Source organism: Rhinolophus sinicus, chromosome 1 (assembly GCF_057876585.1).
Source record: "Rhinolophus sinicus isolate RSI-liver-muscle chromosome 1, RSI-T2T, whole genome shotgun sequence".
NCBI lineage: Eukaryota > Metazoa > Chordata > Mammalia > Chiroptera > Rhinolophidae > Rhinolophus > Rhinolophus sinicus.
The window spans coordinates 65,261,198-65,283,646 of NC_142501.1; the positions used below are offsets into that span (position 1 = coordinate 65,261,198).

General features: G+C 41.3%; 1 protein-coding gene across 13 annotated transcripts in view; it reads right to left on the bottom strand.

Annotated features, from left to right (window-relative positions):
* GRIP1 (glutamate receptor interacting protein 1) overlaps nt 1–22,449 on the bottom strand; it is a 622,932-nt gene that overhangs the window by 236,179 nt on the left and 364,304 nt on the right. Inside the window, exon 1 of one of the 13 annotated variants that reach the window (XM_074325446.2) lies at nt 4,412–4,563. The exons of the other annotated variants lie outside the window; for them this stretch is intronic. Coding sequence (XP_074181547.2) covers nt 4,412–4,466 — 55 coding nt within the window. The 5' untranslated portion in view covers nt 4,467–4,563. Of the gene's footprint in view, nt 1–4,411; nt 4,564–22,449 lie in introns of those variants that run through there. 13 annotated transcript variants of the gene reach the window in all.

Here is a 22,449-nt window from a genome sequence, read left to right on the forward strand (position 1 = left end):
ATTAAGATGAAGATTGCTGGCTGTCTAAGATGGTTGCGTTTCAGTTCTCTCAGGAGACAAGTCCGAGATTAATGTCTGACCTTTCCTTTCAAGCATGATGATTCCATGATGGGGGGCAGTTTGAGGAGCAAAGACTGCAAGAGAGGGCGTGTGGTTGTGATCAACACAATGCCTTTTAAACCTGCTCAGTGCCCATGGATAAGCAAAGCCCCTGAATGCCCAGGCAGCAGGAAAGAGGAAGGATATAGAGGTTGGGAGGAAAAAAACCAGGAAGGAGAACGAGAGGCAGAGAGAAAGAAGGAATGCACGCAGGGAGCTGCTAGAAGCCAGCCACAGGTATCTCACTCAGATACCCCATTGGAACTCAGGTCAACAGAGCTGCCAGTAGTAAGCTGATGGGAAAGGGGCAGGGATAGTTAATTCTATTCTATGCCACATGTGTGTTTGGACAAAAACAGGAAGAGAAGGCAAGTAGAAAATAAAATGACATGGAGACCAGCTCTAATGAATAATTTTGAAAACTATACTAAAATGAAGACAGAGATTTTTGGACACGACTTTTGAGCTGGTAGAGAGAAGACAGGGAAATAAGGTGAATCAGGGGACAAAACAAAAGGAGTGAAAGGTAGCCACATTCATGCTCCCTATGGAATGTCAGTAAATATTTGTTGGCTGATGTTGATGTTGGCAGACAGAGTAAAGCTTGTGAAAGGAAAATGCCATTGCCCGTGGAGCACGAAAGTTCAGATCTTTGAACTATTAATAAAAACAGTGTCACCTGAGAAAGAAGTAGAGTGACACCTGTTATCACTACAGAAAGTGATTCTTTGCATATGAAGCCATCCAATCTCAAGGAAAAAGAAATGACACAATCATGACATGAGAAAAAGAACAAAACCTGTAAAAGCCATGAAAATACATTCCCTTCTGGGAAAACATACTCACTCCTGCTGAGTTACTGTAGCCCCTGGCAGAGAAGGGGCAGCTATGAAGGAAGGTAAGCAGCTATGAAGGGAGGTGCCAAGAAGTCTCATTTTACTCACTCAAGAAAATTCCTTTGTCAGATGTGGCTGGAAAGCTGAGAAAATGTTATTTTTGGATTTGGCTCCAAGGCTAGGCAATCAGTAGACAGTCTAATTCTGGAGGAAGGGAAGAAGAACAGAGGCAGAAAGTAACATCCCTCCTGTAGATTTCAATATTAGAAGTAAAAGAATACATTTGAGAGTTTGGGTCTGTTAGTGGCCCCAAGTCCCTGTCTTAATGGCAGGGGCAGGCCTTTTGAGTAAAGGCTCCTTTCCTGTTTTTGTTCCACCTTTGTAGGGGGCTGATAAGGCAAACAAATAGAAACAGTTCTTGAAGCCTTAATAAGAAAAAAGATGCAATTCCTAAGCGTGAGAAGTGCTAAGTTCACCTAAAGTATGTTCTGTCCTATTACTGTGGGTCGTGTTTCTATGTGGGGTGATCAGAGGATTTATCTATAAAATATAAGTTTTATAGATCTTTGAAAATCATTTCCCAGATAAAGAACTTACTTATAGTGAAAAATATATTGATTTTAAAATGCTTGCTACCCCTATAAAATGTTCCAGCCCAGCGTTCCAGTGCAAAAATGGCATTGCCTGGAACACACAGTAGGTTCTCAATAGATATTTGTTAAATGGGCAATAGCTGAATAAAGAAACCTAAAACACAAGCAAAATGCTAAGAATGTGGGTGCATGTAGAAAATAGTTTCCCCTTAATTACGTCCTTTTCTCCTTAAGAGAATTAAAAAGATATAGCAATTGCCGTACTGCTTTTTCTTGCGGATGACATCAACCAAGTAGTCTCAGAAATATGAAGCCACACCCTCCCCTCCCCCGCACACACACACTCCTCTAAGATCTGGGTAAGGTTCTAGCCATAAGGGGTCTAATAAAGAACTTGCAGGATTTGCTGAGAGCTCATAGAAACTTCAACAGACCCACCACTTTCAATGAGGCCAATCCAATTCATTTCAGTAGACCGCTGCTGGGGACCTACTACTCTGTTCAGGGCAACGGATTAAGTATCTGGAGGAGACGTAGTAGGTGCAGCCCTCATGCGCATGAGAAATACAGAAATATGCCTGTTGGGGGTGAGGGTGAGGGGGTGTGAATTGTGTGGGTAGGGTGGGTGGGAAAGGAAAGAAATTTCATCCACATGCACATCCACACTACCAGCCCCCCAAAACAAACAAACAAACAAAGAAGGGGCATTTAAGATTGTAAGTACATACATTTCTTATTTTCAGTATTACAGCATAAGAAAAAGAGCACCACTGGTAGGGGGCGGGGTGCTGGAACTCAATGATTTCCCTTGGGAGCAGGTGGGCCTTGGACTCTGACTGGCCTGTAGGGGGCTGGCAAGGCAAGGTGTTCTCCTGCTCAGGTACATCCGGGCCAACATTTGAACATCCACTCAAGCACTGAGAGGAGCCAAGTGACAGCCAGCCAGTGGATTTCACGTAGAGATTTTATTTTAGTCATCAACTGGCAGTCTTTAGCTAAATACCAAACAGAAAAGAGCCGATATGAAGATTTGGGGGGGAAAATATGAAATACCAACTACAAAGAAGGTATCAATACTGTCCTCATTTATCTAGATTTTTAACAACTGTCTTAGGAAACACATAAATTTCCTTTGACTGCATGAGGCTGATGTTTCCATAAGACTCAGAAAACTGGAAAAAGTTTAAAAATATTTGTAAGCACTAAAAATTGCTTGGGTTTCCTCTCACCCTAGTATGTAAGATTTATAAAAGAATTTCTGATATACATGAAGAGAAAATACTGATTGTGTCATGATTATGATTATAATGTAAGAGAAGTATGAACGTCTCAACATCAAGATAAGTAAATGCTAAAATCAGCTAAGAACTTTATAGAATAAGAGACCTTTAGAAGTCTTGGTCAAAGCCATCACATAAAGAATAGTCTTTTAATAGAGATTCATAAACAGAAATTGTACATTTGTACCAACTGCAGAAGATAAAGTCAAAACAGAATTTACTGCTCCATGCTAACAGCCTAATTTAAAATGGATAGTTTTTCCTATATACCCCCCGCCCCCCCCGCCCCCCCCCCCCAAATACCCTTTAAAGGACTTGCTCTGCTATCCAAACAACTTGCAAATGCATTCGGTAAGTTAGGCTATAGTATTCTCTTTCCTGTTATTGACTCAAAATCTATTTCTCACTATTTGCTTTGTGCTCATTCCTCTGCCAAATAAAATATTAATTGCATTTTTAGCTGCACTGCTGGTGATCAAAGAACTCTGATATGTCAAGTTAAACTGATAGAGATAGTATCCATTAACATATTTATAGTTTCAGAGCTTCTGGAGCATAATTACATCCATTAATTACTAGACAGTGCTCTATATTACAGGCTAAAAAAGAAAGGTGCCTGCAGCTACACACTTTTACGCAGAGTCAAGTTTTGTTAATTTTTTTAAATAATAACTTCTCTCTAAAGAAGATTCAATCTGAAGGAAATGAGGCAAGAAGGCTCCCATAGCTATACACACCTAAGGTGAGCAACCATTCACTAACTTTGGAATAGAGGCTCGGGAAGTAAATGGGATGGCATAGGTAGAGTGATTTCAAAAGGAAGCATATTTTACAGAGAGATTTAGTTAATATTTTAGAGTTCTAAGAGAGCCAATCTCAAGCCAGGAATCCTTGATAAGTCCAGAGCAATCATTCTTACTTTCAAATAAACTTCCTCAATAACACCTAGGAGGAAAGCACTTCCAATTACCTACATTTCTGAACATGCAATTCTAACATGTAAAATACATACATACATACATACATACATACATACATACATAAATAATTAAAGCCGTCCTGGGGAAAAGCTCATGCGATGTTGGAAATTAATAGAAGGAACAATAATTCTGTGGATTCACCAGCTGTGCGAGTCCTGAAGCTGCCAGCTGCCTTTAGTGCATGTATCACGGGTAAGACAGTCACACACATTGGATGTCTCCTGCCCAGTTCATCAGTGAGCAAAACCATGGTTTCCCATAATAACTTCAGCACCGGACCCAAACACATTTTCTCCTCAGCAATGAATGAAGTCAGTAAGAAAAGAAAAGAAAAGAAAAAAACAACACACACACACACACACACACACACACACACACACACACACACACAAAACATACACGCCGGGTTCGTGATTTCAGTGAGAACAGAACCAGGATGTAAGGAAGGAAAGCAATACCGAGTCTACCTGTCCATATACACCCATACATATTTCATTGAGTTCTTTGTTGCCTGATAGTTAATTGAGAAAAAAGCAGTCATATTTGAGAGTAAAAACCATCTAACTGTGTTTACAGGCTACTGCACCCGACTCGGTGAGTGAATAACAAGGAAATCACGGTACCTTTAGTAAGTCGCCTCAGAATTTGACAGCGGCATTTAAAAGAGACAGCTATCATTCTTGCTCACTGCTTTCCTGTGGCAAAGTGTACTCAGGGCTCTGCTCGGGTGGCTGCAGCAGCAGCATATGAATTCCTCACGCACATACCAGAAGAAAGGTAGTCCCGGTGGGGAGTGACAAAGCTTAATTCCTCTCGGCTGATGCAGAAGTCCGCCACATGTCACCGGGCAGAGCTGTCATTCACTACTCCTGTCACCCCTGCCCACCACAGCCTCCTCCCCCTGCACGATCACAATGGCTTAGAAAGTAAGGCTGTTTCGATAGCAACAAAGCACCACATTGGAGAAAAGCAGGGATAGCGCTGGGAGAGGAGTCATTCCATAAATCTAACACCAAGCACTGAGCAATGCATTCCGTTTTAGGCAAAGGGCTTTGTATTGCAGCCAGTTCAGCCGCCCCCTCCCCTTTCCATCTCTGCATTAAGTCCCCATGAGTCCGTGTGCTTGATGTGTCTCATTTAACTGGAAATGCAAGTGGAATGCTTTACTTTAGGAAGAAATGGGTGTATCATATACTACTAGGTTCTTTTAACAACAACAACAGCAAAAAGGCAAAGGAGGGAGGCAGTTTATCTTTGGGATTCAGTAGAGAATACTATTTTTGCCTATAGAAGGGAAGCAGTCCTATGATAGCATTGGAAAGACAGACCTGTGTGGTACTTTATAAAGCTACTGGGCTCGAGGAAGTCTAGCCTTAGAGATGAAGTGCAAGAGGGACCAAGGGAAAGGGCTCTGGGAAGACCAGGCAGATGGAGTTCCAGCCCCTTTAATCACCTTTTCCTAAAAAAGACTTGGCTGGAAAGCAACACAGTCAAGAACTGCTTCTAAAGATTCCAGGAATAAAAGCAAATGAGGCTGTGCATTTCCATTTTTAACATACCTTATTAATTCTATGTCCCAAACAACCCTCCCCCAGACCATTCTTCTCACGCAAATAAAACAGTCTTGTGACATAGCAGATATTTGTGAGTTATCTGCTCCAGTGGAGGGAAGAACAAATTAACAAACGCTTCACAATCCATTCACAAAACGACAAGAAGGCGGAACACATTTCTTCATCTGCCAGCACCAGTCTACACTATATAGTGAATACAAGCTAACATTTGGGTTAGAATTTTAATCACAATCCAAGAATCTCCCACAGAGTTAACACAAACATTCAAAAAAAAAAAAAAATACAGTTGGTCAGGAACTTAAAAAAAAACCATTAATCAAAATGAAAAGCTATATCACTGTTCAAATTATTGGATTAATATTTCTAGGGCTCTATGAATTATTCAGAGTCTTATTCTTTACTCTGAGGTTGTACAAAAACCTTTCAAGCTAGTTTCTAATGTAATGTCCAATATTCCACATTTAGCGGTAAATCTTTCTCCTCTTCATTCATAAATTCCATATGAAGTCAAACAGTTTCAACCCACTGATAGTGAAATGCATATATGTCTTCTATTTTGGGTGCAATAGAAAATTACTTTCTGGGTGACAAATAACTGACTATCATAAGTATCTACTTCCAAGATTTTTGAAAAGAACAGAATTCCCTTACAAAGGATGGTTTAGCAAAAGCAGTCAGCCGCCTCTGATCAATAGGAGAGTACATTAAACGGATTATATTGCAGAATCAAATTTTTATAATTGTTCCAATTAGTCTAACTCTGTTTTGAATTTCAACCCATCTCATTTGCATCTCTATTAGGTCATCCTTTGTAGTATTTTAGCCTCCTTGATACTTTTTGCTCTAAAAGAAATATACCTTAGTGCTAGAGATTGGGTTATTAGCTAAAGTGAGATGAGTATTTATAGTTGGCTCTTTTAAAGATCCTTCTCCGAATTTAACATCTTCAAATGCAGGCACTCGGAATATGTAGCTGTCATATAGCATTAGTAAAATCTTGCCCATGGAATATCACCACTTCAGCCCATTATATTAATGTCTATTCAAATAAAACTCAAAATCATACAGGAGTCTCTTGACCCCCTGGTATTATGCCTACTCAGATCTAATTTGCTTCTTCCTTAAGGCTAAAATGATCAAATATTTCCCCTTTTGCCAGAACATTCAATTTTCTAAAAAGCTTGTCTTCTGGTTCTAAGAAAGATCTTTAGAACTACTAAAATGTCCTATTTTTCTGGCAAAAGAAAAAAACTCATCCTGGAGCCCTTTGAAAGGTTCTAGGAGGCTCAAATTAAGGGATTTTTTTTTTTTTCTCTTTGGATATTGTGGCTTCCAACCCAGATAGATCCTGTCAGCCAGCTCAGGCTTAGGGGAATCTTACAGGAATAAAGTCATCCTGGAGTAGCCTTTTTCCAGGAAATGAAGGAATCTGCCGTGTGTTCCTATCATCTTCCATGTTGGCCTCTCCAGTCCTCAGAGATTTCCGTGGGAGCCATTCCTGGCTCAGTTCTTGCCCTAAGTTCTTCCTTCTTTCCCCTGATTCAAGCCGAGCTTCAGATCATGAACTCTAGTGCTGGCAAAATGCCTTCCAGAAGTGCAAGATTTTCTGTCTCAAAATTTACTGACCTGTAGGACAAAGGTCCCAAGTGGCTAAGGCAACTGGTGGAAACAGATCACAGTCCCCTACCAAAGCCACCACTGGGCAGCAACCTACATTTCTCAGCCTCCAGATGTACTACAAGCATGTGTCTTTGGGACCCTGTAATCTACAAGGTTAATTATGTTAGCTCAGCTTTGGAGATAATTCAAACTTTGTAACATGTTTTTTGAGAATCACCAAGTGTGGGCTATGGAGTCTAAAGGTACGATTATAGATCTGAGTAAGCGCCAAAGTGATCTGGAGAAAAGTTAGTTCATGAGGTTTGTTTCTCTCCAAAAACAAACAAACAAACAAACAAACAAAAACCACAAAACAAAAACAAAACAAAACAAAAAACTCCAAAAAGCTCAACATATAAAAACATGGGCTTGCTGGATTCAGGGCTGATTATTCCCTTAAAATGATAATTCCTATTTCAGGGTTTCTTTAAAATATTTGTTTCCCCAAGATATAGTACTAGTATACTATGTTTACACCGAATTTAAGGAATTACAAAGCACTTTCACACATAATGCATCATTGGAGACATTTTGTTACGGGTTTTTGTTTCAGATAAGGACCCTGGTTCTAGAGAGCATTTTCTATCAATGTCACTCAGGTAGTACTAAGTGGTAAACAACAGGAAAGAATTCAGGGCTTCTTACCCTGGCTGAGTATTCTTTCTTCTCTTTGCTTTTTTACTGTGTCTCTTTTCCCCCCGAGAGAAAACATTGTCCCAATTACACGAAAAAAATTCAAAAGCAACTCTGAGCCTCCAACATGTTAGCCAAGAATCTCTAAGTGCAGTTACTCTTTATGATAGGAAGTAAATCTAGAGTCCAGTAGATCACGTCAACTTCCTCTTCTCTCCGTCTGTGTCCATGGCCCTCTGAAGCACAGCGAATGTGTCCAGAACCACTGTGACCAGAAGGAACCAGAAACAGGAAGCAGTTAAGACAGGTACCTCGAGGTACCAGACTGTTACGAATCAAGTTTTTGCCGCAGGAGTCCCTTCTGACTGGACAGCTTGTCCATTCTGATGGGTTGGTGTCTTTGTCATGCTTGTTTTAAACACTTGGCATATAACTGCCAGTAACAGTATGGTACTAATTTTATCACAGGATGGGTTCTGGGAATGTAGACCAAAAAAACAAAACGAAACAAAAACCCTTCAGACTGGCTCAAGGATTCCACTACGTTTTCAAAACGATTCCACAGCACCATCAGCAGGAGGAAATAACCCCCGCTGCCAAACACACACCAGTTACTGTAGTCTATTAATTTTTCTCATCTTCTTGATTTTCCTCCATTGTATCCATTCTTCTGGATAACAGCTCCTACCCAAAATAAACACTGCTGTTTGTAGATTCTTCTGATTCTTAAGAAGAAAGCATCGTCATAAACCACAAGTTTCCTGCATCTGGGAATTCATTAAAAAATAAAAATAGGCCGGCCCGGTGGCTCAGGTGGTTGGAGCTCCATGCTCCTATCTCTGAAGGCTGCCGGTGCGATTCCCACATGGGCCAGGGGGCTCTCAACCACAAGGTTGCCAGTTCAATGCCTCGAGTCCCACAAGGGATGGTGGGCAGCGCCCCCTGCAACTAGAAAACGGCAACTGGACCTGGTGCTGAGCTGCGTTCTCCACAACCAAAACTGAAAGGATAACAACTTGAAGCTGAACAGCACCCTCCACAGCTAAGATTGAAAGGACAACAACTTGACTTGGAAAAAAGTCCTGGAAGTACACACTGTTCCCCAATAAAGTCCTGTTCCCCTTCCCCAATAAAAAAAATTTAAAAATTAAAAAAATAAAAATAAAAATATCGGGGTTACTTTCAAGTCAAACACCTCCACTATTTTTATATCATTAGAATCAATTTGATTACAGTACTAAAATAATTTGTACCTTCTTCCTCATTTCAACGGATTTTGTAAATCAGTTTCAAAATACACTTGCCAGATCCCATTTGTTTGATTATTTACCTATCTTTTTCATTGAATGCAGTTGACTCAAAACACTTAACATGTTTAGGTCATTATTTAAACAGCACAGGACATCCTGAATTGGCGAGTACTGAATATACTGATTCCCCGCCTCACAGTTAAAACCTGTTACGTATGCCCCAAGTCTTAAGGGTATTTTAGAACACAATGTTCATGAAGATCTTATATTCCCAGGACCACTTTTCAGCTCCTTAGGGACAATTGCATTGACTCATCCTTAGCTTATAATAATCAACTGTTTTTCAGTTTCTTTTTCAAAGATGCTGAAAGCCACTGTAAGCCTCAAACATGTTATAATCCTTGTGGCCACTGACTGCCACTTCAAATGGTGTGTCAAGGTGAGCACACACATGAGGCTCAAGCTGCCAACAGAACTCATCACTATGAGAAGCAGGGAAAGCAAGACCTAACGTACTAACAGAGGTGTGGAGATTTCGTGTAATTGCCCAAGACAGGATTCATTAGGAATTTTTTTTTTTTTTTACAAATATTTTATGAGAAAACATTTTTGTAGAAGTAATGATGCCCTTTAGGAAATGTCATTAGGGCATCCTCTTACAAATTGGGGCTGATTAAAAAGCACTTAGTGGCTCTGAGCCTCTGGTGTGTTGGGCTAGAAAAGGGTGGGCAAAATGCACACGCCATGTGTTATTTGCTTATCCAGTAGGACTCTAATGGCCTTCACGGTGCCAAGGGAAAAAGTTGCCTCCAGTTAACATGAGAAAGCCAGGAATGCTCCCACCAAGGTAAGAACCTGAGACATTTCTTCAGCAAAAAGCACCTGATGGGGAATGTAAAGAAATGGGATATTTAGAAACTGAGAAATGAAGTACAAGAGCAACCCTACCAGAAATCATCCCCCTAAATGCCAGGTTCAAGTTAACGATTCACTGAGGCTTTACGTAGAGAGAAGATGGTGCTGTGGTCCAAAGCCCAGGCTTCTCAATCAAACTGATTGACTTTGAATCCTGCCTTTACTACGAAATGGCTGTGTGACCTAGACTGAGTTTGTTAACGTCTCTGTTCTTCATTTGTAAAATGGTAAAAAATCATCTCTAGGCTTATTTCAATGATTAACTGAGTTATTTGTGTAAAGTGCCTAAAACAAAGAATACCAAAGGTTTTAATAGTCACTACCATGTTTCCTGGAAAATAAGACCTAGCCGGACCATCAGCTCTAATGTGTCTTTTGGAGCAAAAATTAATAGAAGACCTGGTATTATATTATATTATATTATATTATATTATATTATATTATATTATATTATATTATATTATATTATAGACCTGGTCTTACGGTAAAATAATTAATTATATTATATTAATTTTTGTTCCAAAAGACGCATTAGAGCTGATGGTCCGGCTAGGTCTTATTTTCGGGAAACATGGTATGTATTTGGCAGGGAACAGAATCATATAATTTGGCATTTGGTTACAGAGCCCAGATTCTCAAGGAGGGGGTTGGGATTAACAACCAAAATGATCCTTTCTCCGTGAAGTCTTCCATGATTGCAACAGCTTGAAGTGATCTCCTTTTCAACTCCTGAAACGTGTTTCTGCTCTTCTGCCTCTTCTTTCTCTTACTCCTAAATGATAGAATTCCAAATTCTGTTGCAGCATCTGGGCCTCCTTCTCCAGTATTTTATCTACTCCCAGGGCTCTAGCAATCAGCGCCCTGCTTTGACTCCCAAATCTCAATCTTCAACTTTGTTTCTATTCCAAGTCACCTTTGATTCTCATGTCTGTGGGTGCCCTTCATGACCGTCTCAAACGACCCTTGAACCTAATCTATTCTAGCTCCTCATTTTATCCCCCAAATCTTGCCTGTTCCCCCTCCATGAACTCACTGACACAGGAGTTTTCTCTTACAAACATTTATGGGTTGTTTTGTTCTAGGCACTGGGACACTGGGTGTACAGCGAACTCCTCCCAGAATCAGTGACCAATATTTCTTCTCTTCTTCTTCCTCCTCCTCCTCCTTCTTCTTTTTTTTTAAATCAATATCTGAATAGTTCTATGGGGGCAGCATTACTTTTCAAGTTTTAGAGCGAGTCAAATTGTGTTCTTTTCAGAGCTAAAGTAAAGAGTACTTTTATATACATAATCTCATGCATTAGCACAAGACACAGCCCAAGTTATGTCAAATACCTGTGACCGACTTGCAGATCATCTGCTGAAAAGTACGTTACATGAAGAATAAAGAAAAGTGAGACATCTCATAGGAGACGTGCTACAGTTACTAAAATTAAATTTCAAAAAAGACTAACTCTAGGAGCATAAGCTGACTTAAAGGAATGTTCATTTCCCACACCCCCAAGATGTATCTATGGGTTATATGCTACTGAGAAGGCAAGAAATACAACAATTCAAAAGCCCAACCATAAGGGGTGGTGGTGTACTCCTTATGGAGTAAGATCAAGGGAAGAAATGAGATTTCGAAAAGGGGGGTTGGATGAAGTAGTTATTTCCGGCCCCCCTCCACACCCATTCTATTTCCCTTTATTGCTTTATTTTCTCCTAGATCACTCAACACCATCTAATATGCTATTTATTTTAGTTGTTTATTGTCTGCCTCCTTCCCACCCCTGAAGCTTGTTTTTTTTTAACGAGGGCAAGATTTTGGGGTCTATTTTTTTGTTCATTGCCTAGATCTGCACCTAGCACATGTTCAATATTTTTTGTTGAAATATAAGTTTTGGAGGGTCCCCTTCCAGTGGACTTGCTTGAGAAGCAATACTATTTCTAAAGCTCTTCTACAAAAAATGAAGTTAGCAAATTACTATTGAAAAAAAAAAAAGAAAAAAGCTCTGCCATTTTAAGAGCAAATCCTTTCCAAGAACAGCCTGTTTGTGGAGGGGGAAGAAAACAAAAGCAATGTGCATGTGCCCTCCTTTCCAGAGCACACTTTGGATTGATTCCTGGTGCTTCTGACAAGATGATTCATAAGGACCCTGTTCTCCAAATCTGAAGAGACACATGGCTTAGCCAGTTTTTCACTGCAGTCAAAGGCAGCAAGAGCAACAACGGAAAAGGCAAAGGAAAAGATGCTAAAATTGAAAGGAATTCTTTCTTTCAATTGGCTCTGTGAATGACAAAGTAGCAAATAGTTGCATTCTGATCCAAAATGCAAAAGGATAGCCTGTTAAGGATACAATGTATCTCCAAAGTACCAGCAGGATGTGTCTGTTTTTAAAAGTTTCTATATCCTGTAACATATGGCTAAAAACCTTTGTAATTTTATCTTCAACGGGGCTTTGTTCTATAACAATTAGCCTCCAAATTGACCTCGTTACTCTTTTAGCTGTTATTTTGACAGCTTTTCATTTTGCGAATATAGCAGTTAAGCTTTCCATAGTAAGAATGCATACATTAAAAACAAGCAAACTACCACAACACAGCCTCGATTCTAACACGCTTTACTCACTCAAATAAAACTGAATCGACAATATTTTAAGGTACCCAATAGATACAGGGACATCTAAAGAAATTAAATAAAATGAGGGAAAGGTAAGTCGTGAGATAATTATCATAGCTGATATAATGAAATGGACAAACTTTTTCAAGTGTTTAATATGAAGAACACATTAATTGGGTGGCAAATGCCACCACCCACTAGAGTATTTTAATCAAGTAACACTGAAATGATGGTGGAAAATATGAAAAAGGAAAATTACACATGGGAAATAGGATGGCAGAACTGAAAGATGTCCTAAGGAGACAGAAGCCCCAGATTAATGTTCGGATGCAGTTACAGACGGGTCATTTGATCCTGGGTAAAAGTTTCTGAGAACGTCCTTTATCTCAGCCTCTACAACAGGCCCTGTGGGTGCAAAGGTGAAAAGATCCAGTGCCTTTCCTGGAAAAGCACATTAGTAGGGGAAGTTGCAACTTAGAACATTATACATATAATCCACAATTCTAACCAACAAGCTGTGTAATCACTTTACAGAAAACGCCAGGTAGCCTTGTAAGTTGCTCTGCCTATGCAGCCTCAAGGCTCCCCTCCCCCTTTGAAGAATACGAACACCTTGATTTTCTTTTGAGTACCTGTCTCAGTCCATGTGGTGTGAGCAAGGCGGGTGCTCCTTGCAGCTGCTCTCTAGGGAGGGACATGAGGTCTGACCAACCGGGGCGTAGCATCCCTTTAGCCACAAGGATTGGTCTAGAAATTGGCAGTCATAAAGATGGCCTGATGAGAGGCAGTCCCAGGATGGGGGGTAGAACTACTACAAAGTAGAAAGATCTTCTTGTTCCACCATGAGTGGTAGGTTATAAGCCTGGAGCTGCCATCCTATCACCATTTTGGGAGAAGCTGCCTTTGAACCATGCCGAGATGGACATAAAGAGAGTCAAAAGATGGAGCATGGCAGATTCCCGGAGATGTTGAAACATCTAGATCGATCATTCCTGAAGCCACAAAGCCCTGGACTTTTTGGTTATATTTGTCTGTACTGTCCCCCTTTTGCTGATTCCGTTTGAGTTGGGTTTCTGTCACTTGGGATCAGAGGAGTCTTGACGAATAGTCTTTCTAAGTTTCAGATTCTTGATCTGTAAAATAAGGAGGTTGTCTCTCTAAAATCCCTTATAGGTCAGCCATTCTATTACAATACTGAATTCACCAATCTCACAGGGTTGCTGTGGTGAACAAATGAGACAAAAAAGAGGACAGCACTTTGTCAATTTTAACGTGCCTTACAAAGAGTATAGGGGCTTACGAAAATGATAATATTCCAATACATATGTATGTGCATATATGTGTAAGTATTGATGTACATATATATGTATGGATATGTGAAAGTGTGTGTGCAGGTATGTGCGTCCTAAAAAAAAAAAAAAAAAAATAGGAGGCTCCAGAGTCTACCCCATTTATAATCCAGTTATACAAGAAGAGACTCAGAAAACAAGGGGGAGAAAGGTCTTGCTCCTTCTGTGCTTTTCTTGTAGGAAATTCACATTTTATCAAATCTCACAGGTTTCTAACCATATCCTGTCTTCCTAAGCTCATTACCACACCCCAGAGGGGTCCTTCTCGTTCACTTAAGAAAAAAAATAGTGTCCATTATTTTTCACATTTTCCCCCCCATGAAAATAACATTAAAGGGCTCCTTGGGGATGTTTAGCAAACACTTTCAATCACCGACTCTGACAAAAAAAGTCAAGGTGTTTCCTCTAAAAGAGGAAACATTCCTTTAACCATGCTTAAAGGGGGAAAAGGGTTATAAGATGGAGAGTGCAGAATCGAGGTGGGGAAAAAGAAGTCAGTGTAAAGGGACATTCTAAATTGGGTCTGTCTGTCTCTCTCATCAGGCATCTTCTGAGGATGCAGTCCCGTGAGCGCCCTGCGATCCAGCAAGAATGGGATTGCTTTTGCGTTCTGGCTGCTCAATGGAGCAACTAGCTAGAGGGTGGCAAAAGGTCAGAAATGAAAGTGCAGGGCTCAGGCAGCGGGTCTGGAGGTGACCAGGTGACCAACCCAAGGCCAGTGGGCTAGAGAAGACCTCAGTCCAGCCTCCCATCACAGGACAGGGAAGGTTAACTTACAGGAGGCCCCTCAAAGTTCTTACATTGCTTATGAAAAAGACTCTGCTGACAGCAATGCAAGGACTTAGCTGAGTATCTAGTGGCAGGTCAACAAGAAACCAGGGGCATCGGAGAACATGAAGGGGGAGCCACAGTGAAGGCATGGTGGGAGGAGCTTAGGAGAACCTGGGTTCTGGCAGGATTCAGGGGACTCATTAGGCCAATTGGTCAAGATGACTGTTGTCAAATTTTCCATTGTCATTGTCATCATTGCCATTACCATCAACATGGCTAGCACTTACATGGCACTCCTTATGTGCTAGGCATAGTTTAAGCCTCATTGAAGGAGGGACTATTATTACCCTATTTTGTGGTTGAGGGCATTCCTATCCCTCATCGCCCATTGTACTTTGGAGCAATGATAGTCAAGTCCCCAGGGGCCTGAAAGCTTCTGAAGGACACAGGCAGTCTTCATTTTGGGGTCTTAGGACTTGGAGAACAGTAGGTTCTTGACACATTTTTTTCTTGCATGAAAGAAAGAAAGAAAGAAAGAATGAATGAATGAATGAATGAGGCATAGGAGGAAAGGAGGGGGGGAATAGGAATGTGCTATTTCAAAGTATATACAGAGGATGTTCCCAAAAACGTATGCACATTTTAAGAAAGGAAAAAACTGTATTAAAATTGTAATATTCAATATATACCGATAAGCAAAGATGAATACTAGTCATGTATATACATTTCTTTTGGCACTCCCGGTAGTTAATAAACATTGGGACATAAAGGGCTGAGGACTAATCACAAAACAGCTGCAGCTCTCAGACGTGTGTGCCCAGAGAGCCACACTAATGGAAGACCCTCGGCCCCAGGGAGTGAGTCCTGGCAGCTGTTTTCACTTGCAGGAGGTCTTCACTACCTCTGGACCTATTTTCCTTTGGCTTGTTGTTGTACTAGAGAAGTTGAATAAACAGGCATTTTAGGAAGCATTATATTAACTAAGAGCTGGCTGTGGGGCGTGGGGGGTGGGCACTGCATGTGTGTGGCATACACCATTCTGGAATAGGCTGGGCGAAATTTCAGGTGTGAGGTCACCTGAAGGGTCAGGATGCTTCAGAACCATTTGAGGGACACTGGCTATGAGGGCTCTTGTAAGCAGCTCCATTTCTGAGTTCTCCATGTGCTTGCAGACGCCTCATCTCGCTTTCCGCCTCTCCCCAAATGTACAGATTCCAGTCTTTTGGGAGTTTTCTTAGAAAGTTTTAGAAACCCCTTGGCTTCAGAAAAATGCCACAGAAGAACTTTAAGGGCCAGCAAATTCCAAATATACCCAGACCAGTTTGACCACAGAGAGCTCATACAAACATCCTGGGAACAACAGGAAATCAGCTTCATATATGAGGCACATGGAAAAAGATTTTTCTTCCATAAAGAAAAAAAAAAAAAGAAAAAAAAAAGTCTAAACATTTAATTAAAAGTAACATGGAGAAAAGTTTACTTTCAAGTTTTTATAAGATATTAATGAAATACTTACACTTTCAAAAGACAGAGCCATCAACTTTGATCTCTCTTGTTGTATAGCTTTCTGAATGGTTGGCTATATTACCCATCCAGAATTCTACAATGCCTTCAGAATGCCCTTGCTCACTCATTCTTCCATATTTTGGGTTGTGAGTCCCAGTGGTCAATAAAAGATTTCTATTTACTGGCACTTTTTAATTCCAAAGCTACCTTCCCATCTAATGCTTTATTTTCAGAACTGACATTAAAATCAGTCCCCAGGAAGAGAGGTCTTCTACAGATCCTCTCTCTGAATATGTTTGGGGAGGGACAGGCCAGGGCTTGATCAATCCAAAGGGAGTCACAGGAGGATGAACTATTTTGAGAAGTGTATGCTAATGGCCATGCCCCAACCTCTGAGACTCACTGCTTACAGGAAGCGTCATAAACTGGAGAGCTGATGGAACTGCACAGCTGTAAAGTAACAATGAAATCTTTTTTCCTCCCCCAATACGGAGCATTTTCTAAGTAGGAAATTAGAGACCCATTTGATATAATTCACGGCATATGACAGCTTTGGAGTAAATTCACACCCTGTCCTTTCCCTCCCTCCCTCCTGTTTTCCATTATCAATCTCTCAGCAGGGTTTGGATTTCAGCATTGGCACCACTAGGCAGAACTGTAAGCAAGTGCATCCTGGAAATCACTGCAGAGTCCCATTTCGTAATCCCATTCCTGTCTGCCAGACACAGATTCTATGTCACTGCTGCAAATTAAGTCAATTCTCTGTCATTACAACTGTAATTTCTCACTTGTGTCAGGAGCTTATTTTGTGCAAATCTTTAGGAAGTCTCACTCATTTGAGAACGTTCAAATGAAACAAGAAATTTGACTGGAACACTAAGCTGTCGCTTTGTTTTTCGGCACTGCTGTCTTATTCGAATGTACCTCTTTCGACTGCTGTGATGACAGTCGGGGCCAAACTTGTTGAGAGACAAAAGACAAGGCCATTTATCACCATTATTTGGAAATCACGTCCAGCAAAGGATTTATGATCTGCTCATTTCAGAGAAGACAAAAAACAAAAACAACAAAGATTGAATAAAGCATCTCTGGTGATGCCTGAAAAGGAGATGGATTTTACGGAAGACCTGGGGCTGACAGCTCTCAGGGAGAAGTGCCACATCACCATGCCTGTGTGGACAGGGTTTGTCCGGGGCCACTAGCGCTGCAGCTGAGAGGTATCTGAAGAGCGCCAGTACCCAGAGCACCGCAAAGGCAATCAGAACCCACAGCGGTTAAGAGTTCAGGCTCTAGGACCAGACTGCCAGGGTCTGAATCTATGGTGGGCTGGGTCAAGTTACTAAATAGCTCTGTGCCTCAGTGTCCCTGGCTACTCACAGGACTGTTACCAGGATTAAACGCGTTAAGACATGTGTCTAAAGCCTCCAGAACAGTGCCTGACACACAGTAAATACTATGTCAGTGTTTGCAAAAGCAGTAGTAACCTCCCTCGTAGGGTTGTTGAGGTGGTTGACGGAGTTATTCTGAATAAAATATCTAGAACAGTGCTTAGTGCATAGCAGGTGCTGAAGTGCTGCCATGATTATCGTGAATGTTGTTAAAATAACCGTAACAACAATTGGTGGGAGCACTAGTCTCCCCTAACGTGGTGTATGTCTCCCCACCCCCAGAGAGCTGGGTCTTGAGCTTATCCATCCCAGGCTGATATCTTAACTCAGGTTGCCACACTGACAGCTGAAGGGTTACGCATGATCTGTAGCTATGTTTATTTTGCCTGAGCTGTTTAGAAATGTTCGAATTAGTTGTACCTTTCAGTAATTTCTATAGTTCACGTAAAATTATGGATTTGTGGCCTCTGTTGAAAAAACCCAGAGGTCATCCCGTACTGGGCCTGCACTCCTGCATGGCTACTCCCACTTTAGACATGTGGGGCGTACATTATGCAGCTCACCCCGTCCCCATGGGTTTCCTTCATTCACCACGTTATCTGCCGGACCCTTGTAGGCAACCCCCCCCCCACACACACACACACAAAATATACTCTAGGCCTCTTTGGGTGATATGCCCTCAGACAGAATGTGGTTTTTGTGGGGTTTTTTATGACCCTGATCCCTTCTGAGAATAAGGAAATTCTCCCCAGTAAAATGCACACAAATTCATATGCTCACAGCACATGATAATTCCAGGGGATCATGGATCCCCTAAGCCCCCTCATGGAAAAAAAAAAAAAAACTCCCTTGAAAAACTCAAGGGTTTATTTGTGAACAAGAAAATTCCAGTGATCCTCAACCTTCCTTAGATGACTACGGAATCCACAGTGCAGGGGGGAGAACGTGATTAAAATAAGGTAATCGCTGCCGTTGCATGATCTGAAGGGCTACGCTGAGGAAGATTAAATACTTGGAACTGATGATAAAGTTAGTGGTTGATTTGGTTTCAGTGAAATTTGACATCTTTTAAATAAAAACATCATCTGGGCTTGTTATCTCATTTTACCTCTTAAACACTCCTCCACACAAGACCTTTTCTCCACATCTCCTCCCAGGTCACCGCTAGCCCAGACCTTACCATTTGTGAGCATTAGAAAACGGCCTCCCTTCCTCAAAACATTTTACCGCCATCTGCTGGACGAAAAGTGCCACACTCATCACATTGACGTATTCATTATGTCTAAGATGAGAAGGACAGTCCCTACGCACGGGGTCCTTGAGAGGTGCTGAGCTGCACAAGAGTGTCCAAGCAGGATGTGAGCTGTAAGCGGCCCCAAGATGGATTGACCGTGACTACAGGAGGCTGGTTTTCTGGACGAGGCAGCAGAGAATAGTGTTTACACGCTTTGTTTTCCGTTTTTTAAAAAACTTTCTCTTTGGAACTACTTTTAGACTTCATAAGAAACTGCAAAAATAGAACAGAGTTTCTACAGGCCCCTCACACAGGCTTCTCCAAGAAGTTTTGGTTTTAGAGCCATAAAAGCCAGAGTGTGACATAATTCTGACAAGACCTTGGCAGATGGGCACAGAGTCTCCACATGGTGAATGCTCAAATGTATTATATGTTATTATCATCGGCTAGCAGCGGTTTCCCTAAATGAGGATAATGAAACGATCTAGTGTAAGGATTATGGTAAATTACACATATTTAGCACAGCGCTTGACATCCAGTAATATTAATTGTTGTTGATATCAGGGGTGATGTGAACCGTTATCTCTGTGGTCTAATGTTCTTCCCCGACCATAGCTGTTTGATATACTGTCACCCTAGTTTTCTAGGTATCAAATCATAAGTAATCACTGCTAATGAGATACTCACACATCCCAGGAGGGACATACGAGTTCCTAGGTGACCACACTAGGCATCCCGATGACCAGGAAATATGCAGAACCAGCTCCAGGCTGAGGGTGTGACTAATGGGGACCTTCCGCTTTTGTATCCGATCTGAGAGTTGACACCACTCTGGAGTGCCATTATTGTTTTGATTTCAGAAAGGAAAGCCAACTTTCTTTTTAAAATAAGAGAGAAAGGCTTTTTCTTCCCCACTTCTAAGTCATCTGTCCCTATCAAGTCATAGGACCACCAGGCTCCCAGGGTAGTGAGGTGCGTTAGATTTTCAGCAGAGGAAATGAGCACCTGTATGAAGGACCTTGGCTCCTTCAATAGACTCTGACTCCTCGGGGTGGAGAAGAGGTCAGGGCAAGCGTGAAGGGGGGCCTTACTCTTAGAAGAGACGACACTTGGCTCCAAGCACTCTTCGACTGCTGACACAGCATGCAATCTAAGCTTTTTCTTTACAGCACCTGTTTATATAGATTCTGACCAGGTGGCAAACTCTTGCCCTCTGTTCTCAGCAACAGTATGCAGGAGAGAACACCTGCTCTAAGAAAGGACAGATTGGCCTGAGGTTGGCACACACAGTACAGGCTGGTGGCCACAGGGGGCAGGGGATCCTGCCTTCTTGTCAGCGGTTGGCTCTACGCCTCTTGGCTCTAGTCCACGGCCACTGCTAATGGGAATGATCCATGGGCATAAATCTGAGAGACCTTGCTATTATGTAGGCAGTTATTCTGTCCCAAACTGCTACTACCGGTCTGTGCTGTAACTTGTCTAACAGCACATGTTTCGAGCACTGGGTAGGGGCTAAGGGTTAACGGTACAAACTGAGCACCATGGCCCTTGCTTTAAGGAGCTTTGGGGAGGAGGTTAGTGAAGATGATAGAATGAAATGGAAATATCATTTACTGAATGCCTTTTCTGCAACGTCATTTACATATGCAGGACCACTTTAGACAAGTAACAGTAATTCAGTGGGAGACATGTTATATTGGTGTTATGAATAGAATGTTGTAGAAGCAAAAAGAAGGGGGCAGATTATGGAGGTGAATGAAAGAGTGAGGGAGTGAGGGAACCATGGGAAAGTTTCACAGAGGAGGTGGCACTGGCATTGCGTCTTGAAGGATAAGTAGGAGTTTGTCCACGGAGGGGGAGGCAACTATTCCAGCCAGAAGAAACAGTATGCAGCATGGGGCAGATGTGAACAAAGCTTGAAAGAAATGGGAAGAACCAGGTGAAGAGGTGAAGAGAAAATCAAATTACAATTTATCTGAATGCATGCTAGCGAAGCTAACGATAAGCAAAGTTACTATTATATCAAAACTTCATTTTCTTATGAGGACAGCTCATAACAAACAACACTTCCCAGCTGTGGGGTCCTTTACAAATTAGAGTACTTTCATGTCTCAGGAATGGTCTCTCAACCCAGTGGGAATAAAGAAAGATAAGTCATACAACCCATCCAGCTCTCTAGCTCTACAGAAACTTGGAACTTTGCATACTCCTGGTCTTTTCAAAACTTGTTCTCTGACGAGGAAGTTGCTACCCTACAGTTGAACACTAATCTAAACATTATTATCTTTATTCCCAATAGTTATAAAAGTCAGAGGCCAGAAAGAATATAAGTCAGAAAAAGGCAGAATATACTCAAGATGAAAAAGAAATTTTAAACAATAATTATAGTTACAGAAATTTAGATGTAGGAGGGATGTTAGGCCGCCTGCACCTACTAGAACATGGCAGATGCTCATACAATACTTGACTGACTGACTGACTGATTGTTCTACTTCTGTGGTGCACCACCTGTGCCTCCTGGAGGGGGCTCTGGGTTCTATAAACCCCAATGTGATTTCTGTGTAACAATGAAGGTTTAAAGTGCTAAGAAAACAAGTTTGACATACAACAGGTGCTTTATAAATATTTGATCATGAGTGAATTAAGGAATAAGTAAACATATTAATAAATAGCATAGAACTGTTTGAACATTACCAATCAAGAAATAAGAAAGTGAAGTCTAAAGGAAAGAAGAGAAAGACCGAATTTCATTCTCTACTGATCTACCTGAAATTCCACCTTTGCCACATCTTACTTTCCTTGCATCAAGGGAAGCATAAAAATGACCTTCTCCTCATTTCACAGGGATGTGGGAAGGATAAATATGTTAATATGTGCAAAGCTTCTGGAATCCCTTGGAGAAGGCCACTACAGGTATTAATTCCATTATTATAACCTTCTTGTGAAAACACAGCTGTCGCACCTTTAAACAAATCATTTTTGAAGATATCTCAAATATCTTCAATTAGAACAGGGAATGAGCTATATGGCAATAGGGAAAACTGCCAACAAAACAACCCACCTGGTCTTTAGCCTTAGATTCACTTGGGGCTCAGTTTTGGGGCAATCAAACACTTAAGACCTTACTTTAGGATGTGTGGTGAAGGGCTGGGAAGTGTGCTGTCAGCCAGCATTGAGCTGAGGGGGGTCAGCTCACTCATGATGGACGAGTGATGGATCCATCACTCATCGTTCTCTGTCCACTAAAAGCCCTGATTTTGAACTAAATTCCAGTACAGAAGGTATAAGGAAGATGAAAGGCAATGGTTTGGAAGGTATTTTAAGTAGGTTGTTTGTTCTCTTTTAAACAGTACGGACCCCATTCAAACTACATTTCTCTTGTCAACACTGCAGACAAATTGCTCTAATCAGCTAATGCAAATCGAGACCCTTTCAGTAAAAGGAAGTGGAATAAGAATAAAGGCTTATTGATCTACTAATTATTGATCTGAACCATACATCTAGATTCACTTGGATCCTAGAACTAGAAAAAAAATCTTCAATGTGTAGAATGAAGAAAAGACTATCAAAAACAATGGTTTCTATGATACAACATTTACACATACAGATGATTTAAATGGTGTCAAAGACGAAGAGGAGATGATGGATTGAAAAAATATTCTGGTGGTATGGCTGGCAGAACTTAGGAAATGCTTTACTGCTGTCTGAGTCTCCTGGCTTCCAAGCTGACCTTTTCCCAACCCGTTTTGGGTCCTCCACAGGCTGCCAGGTTAACCCCATG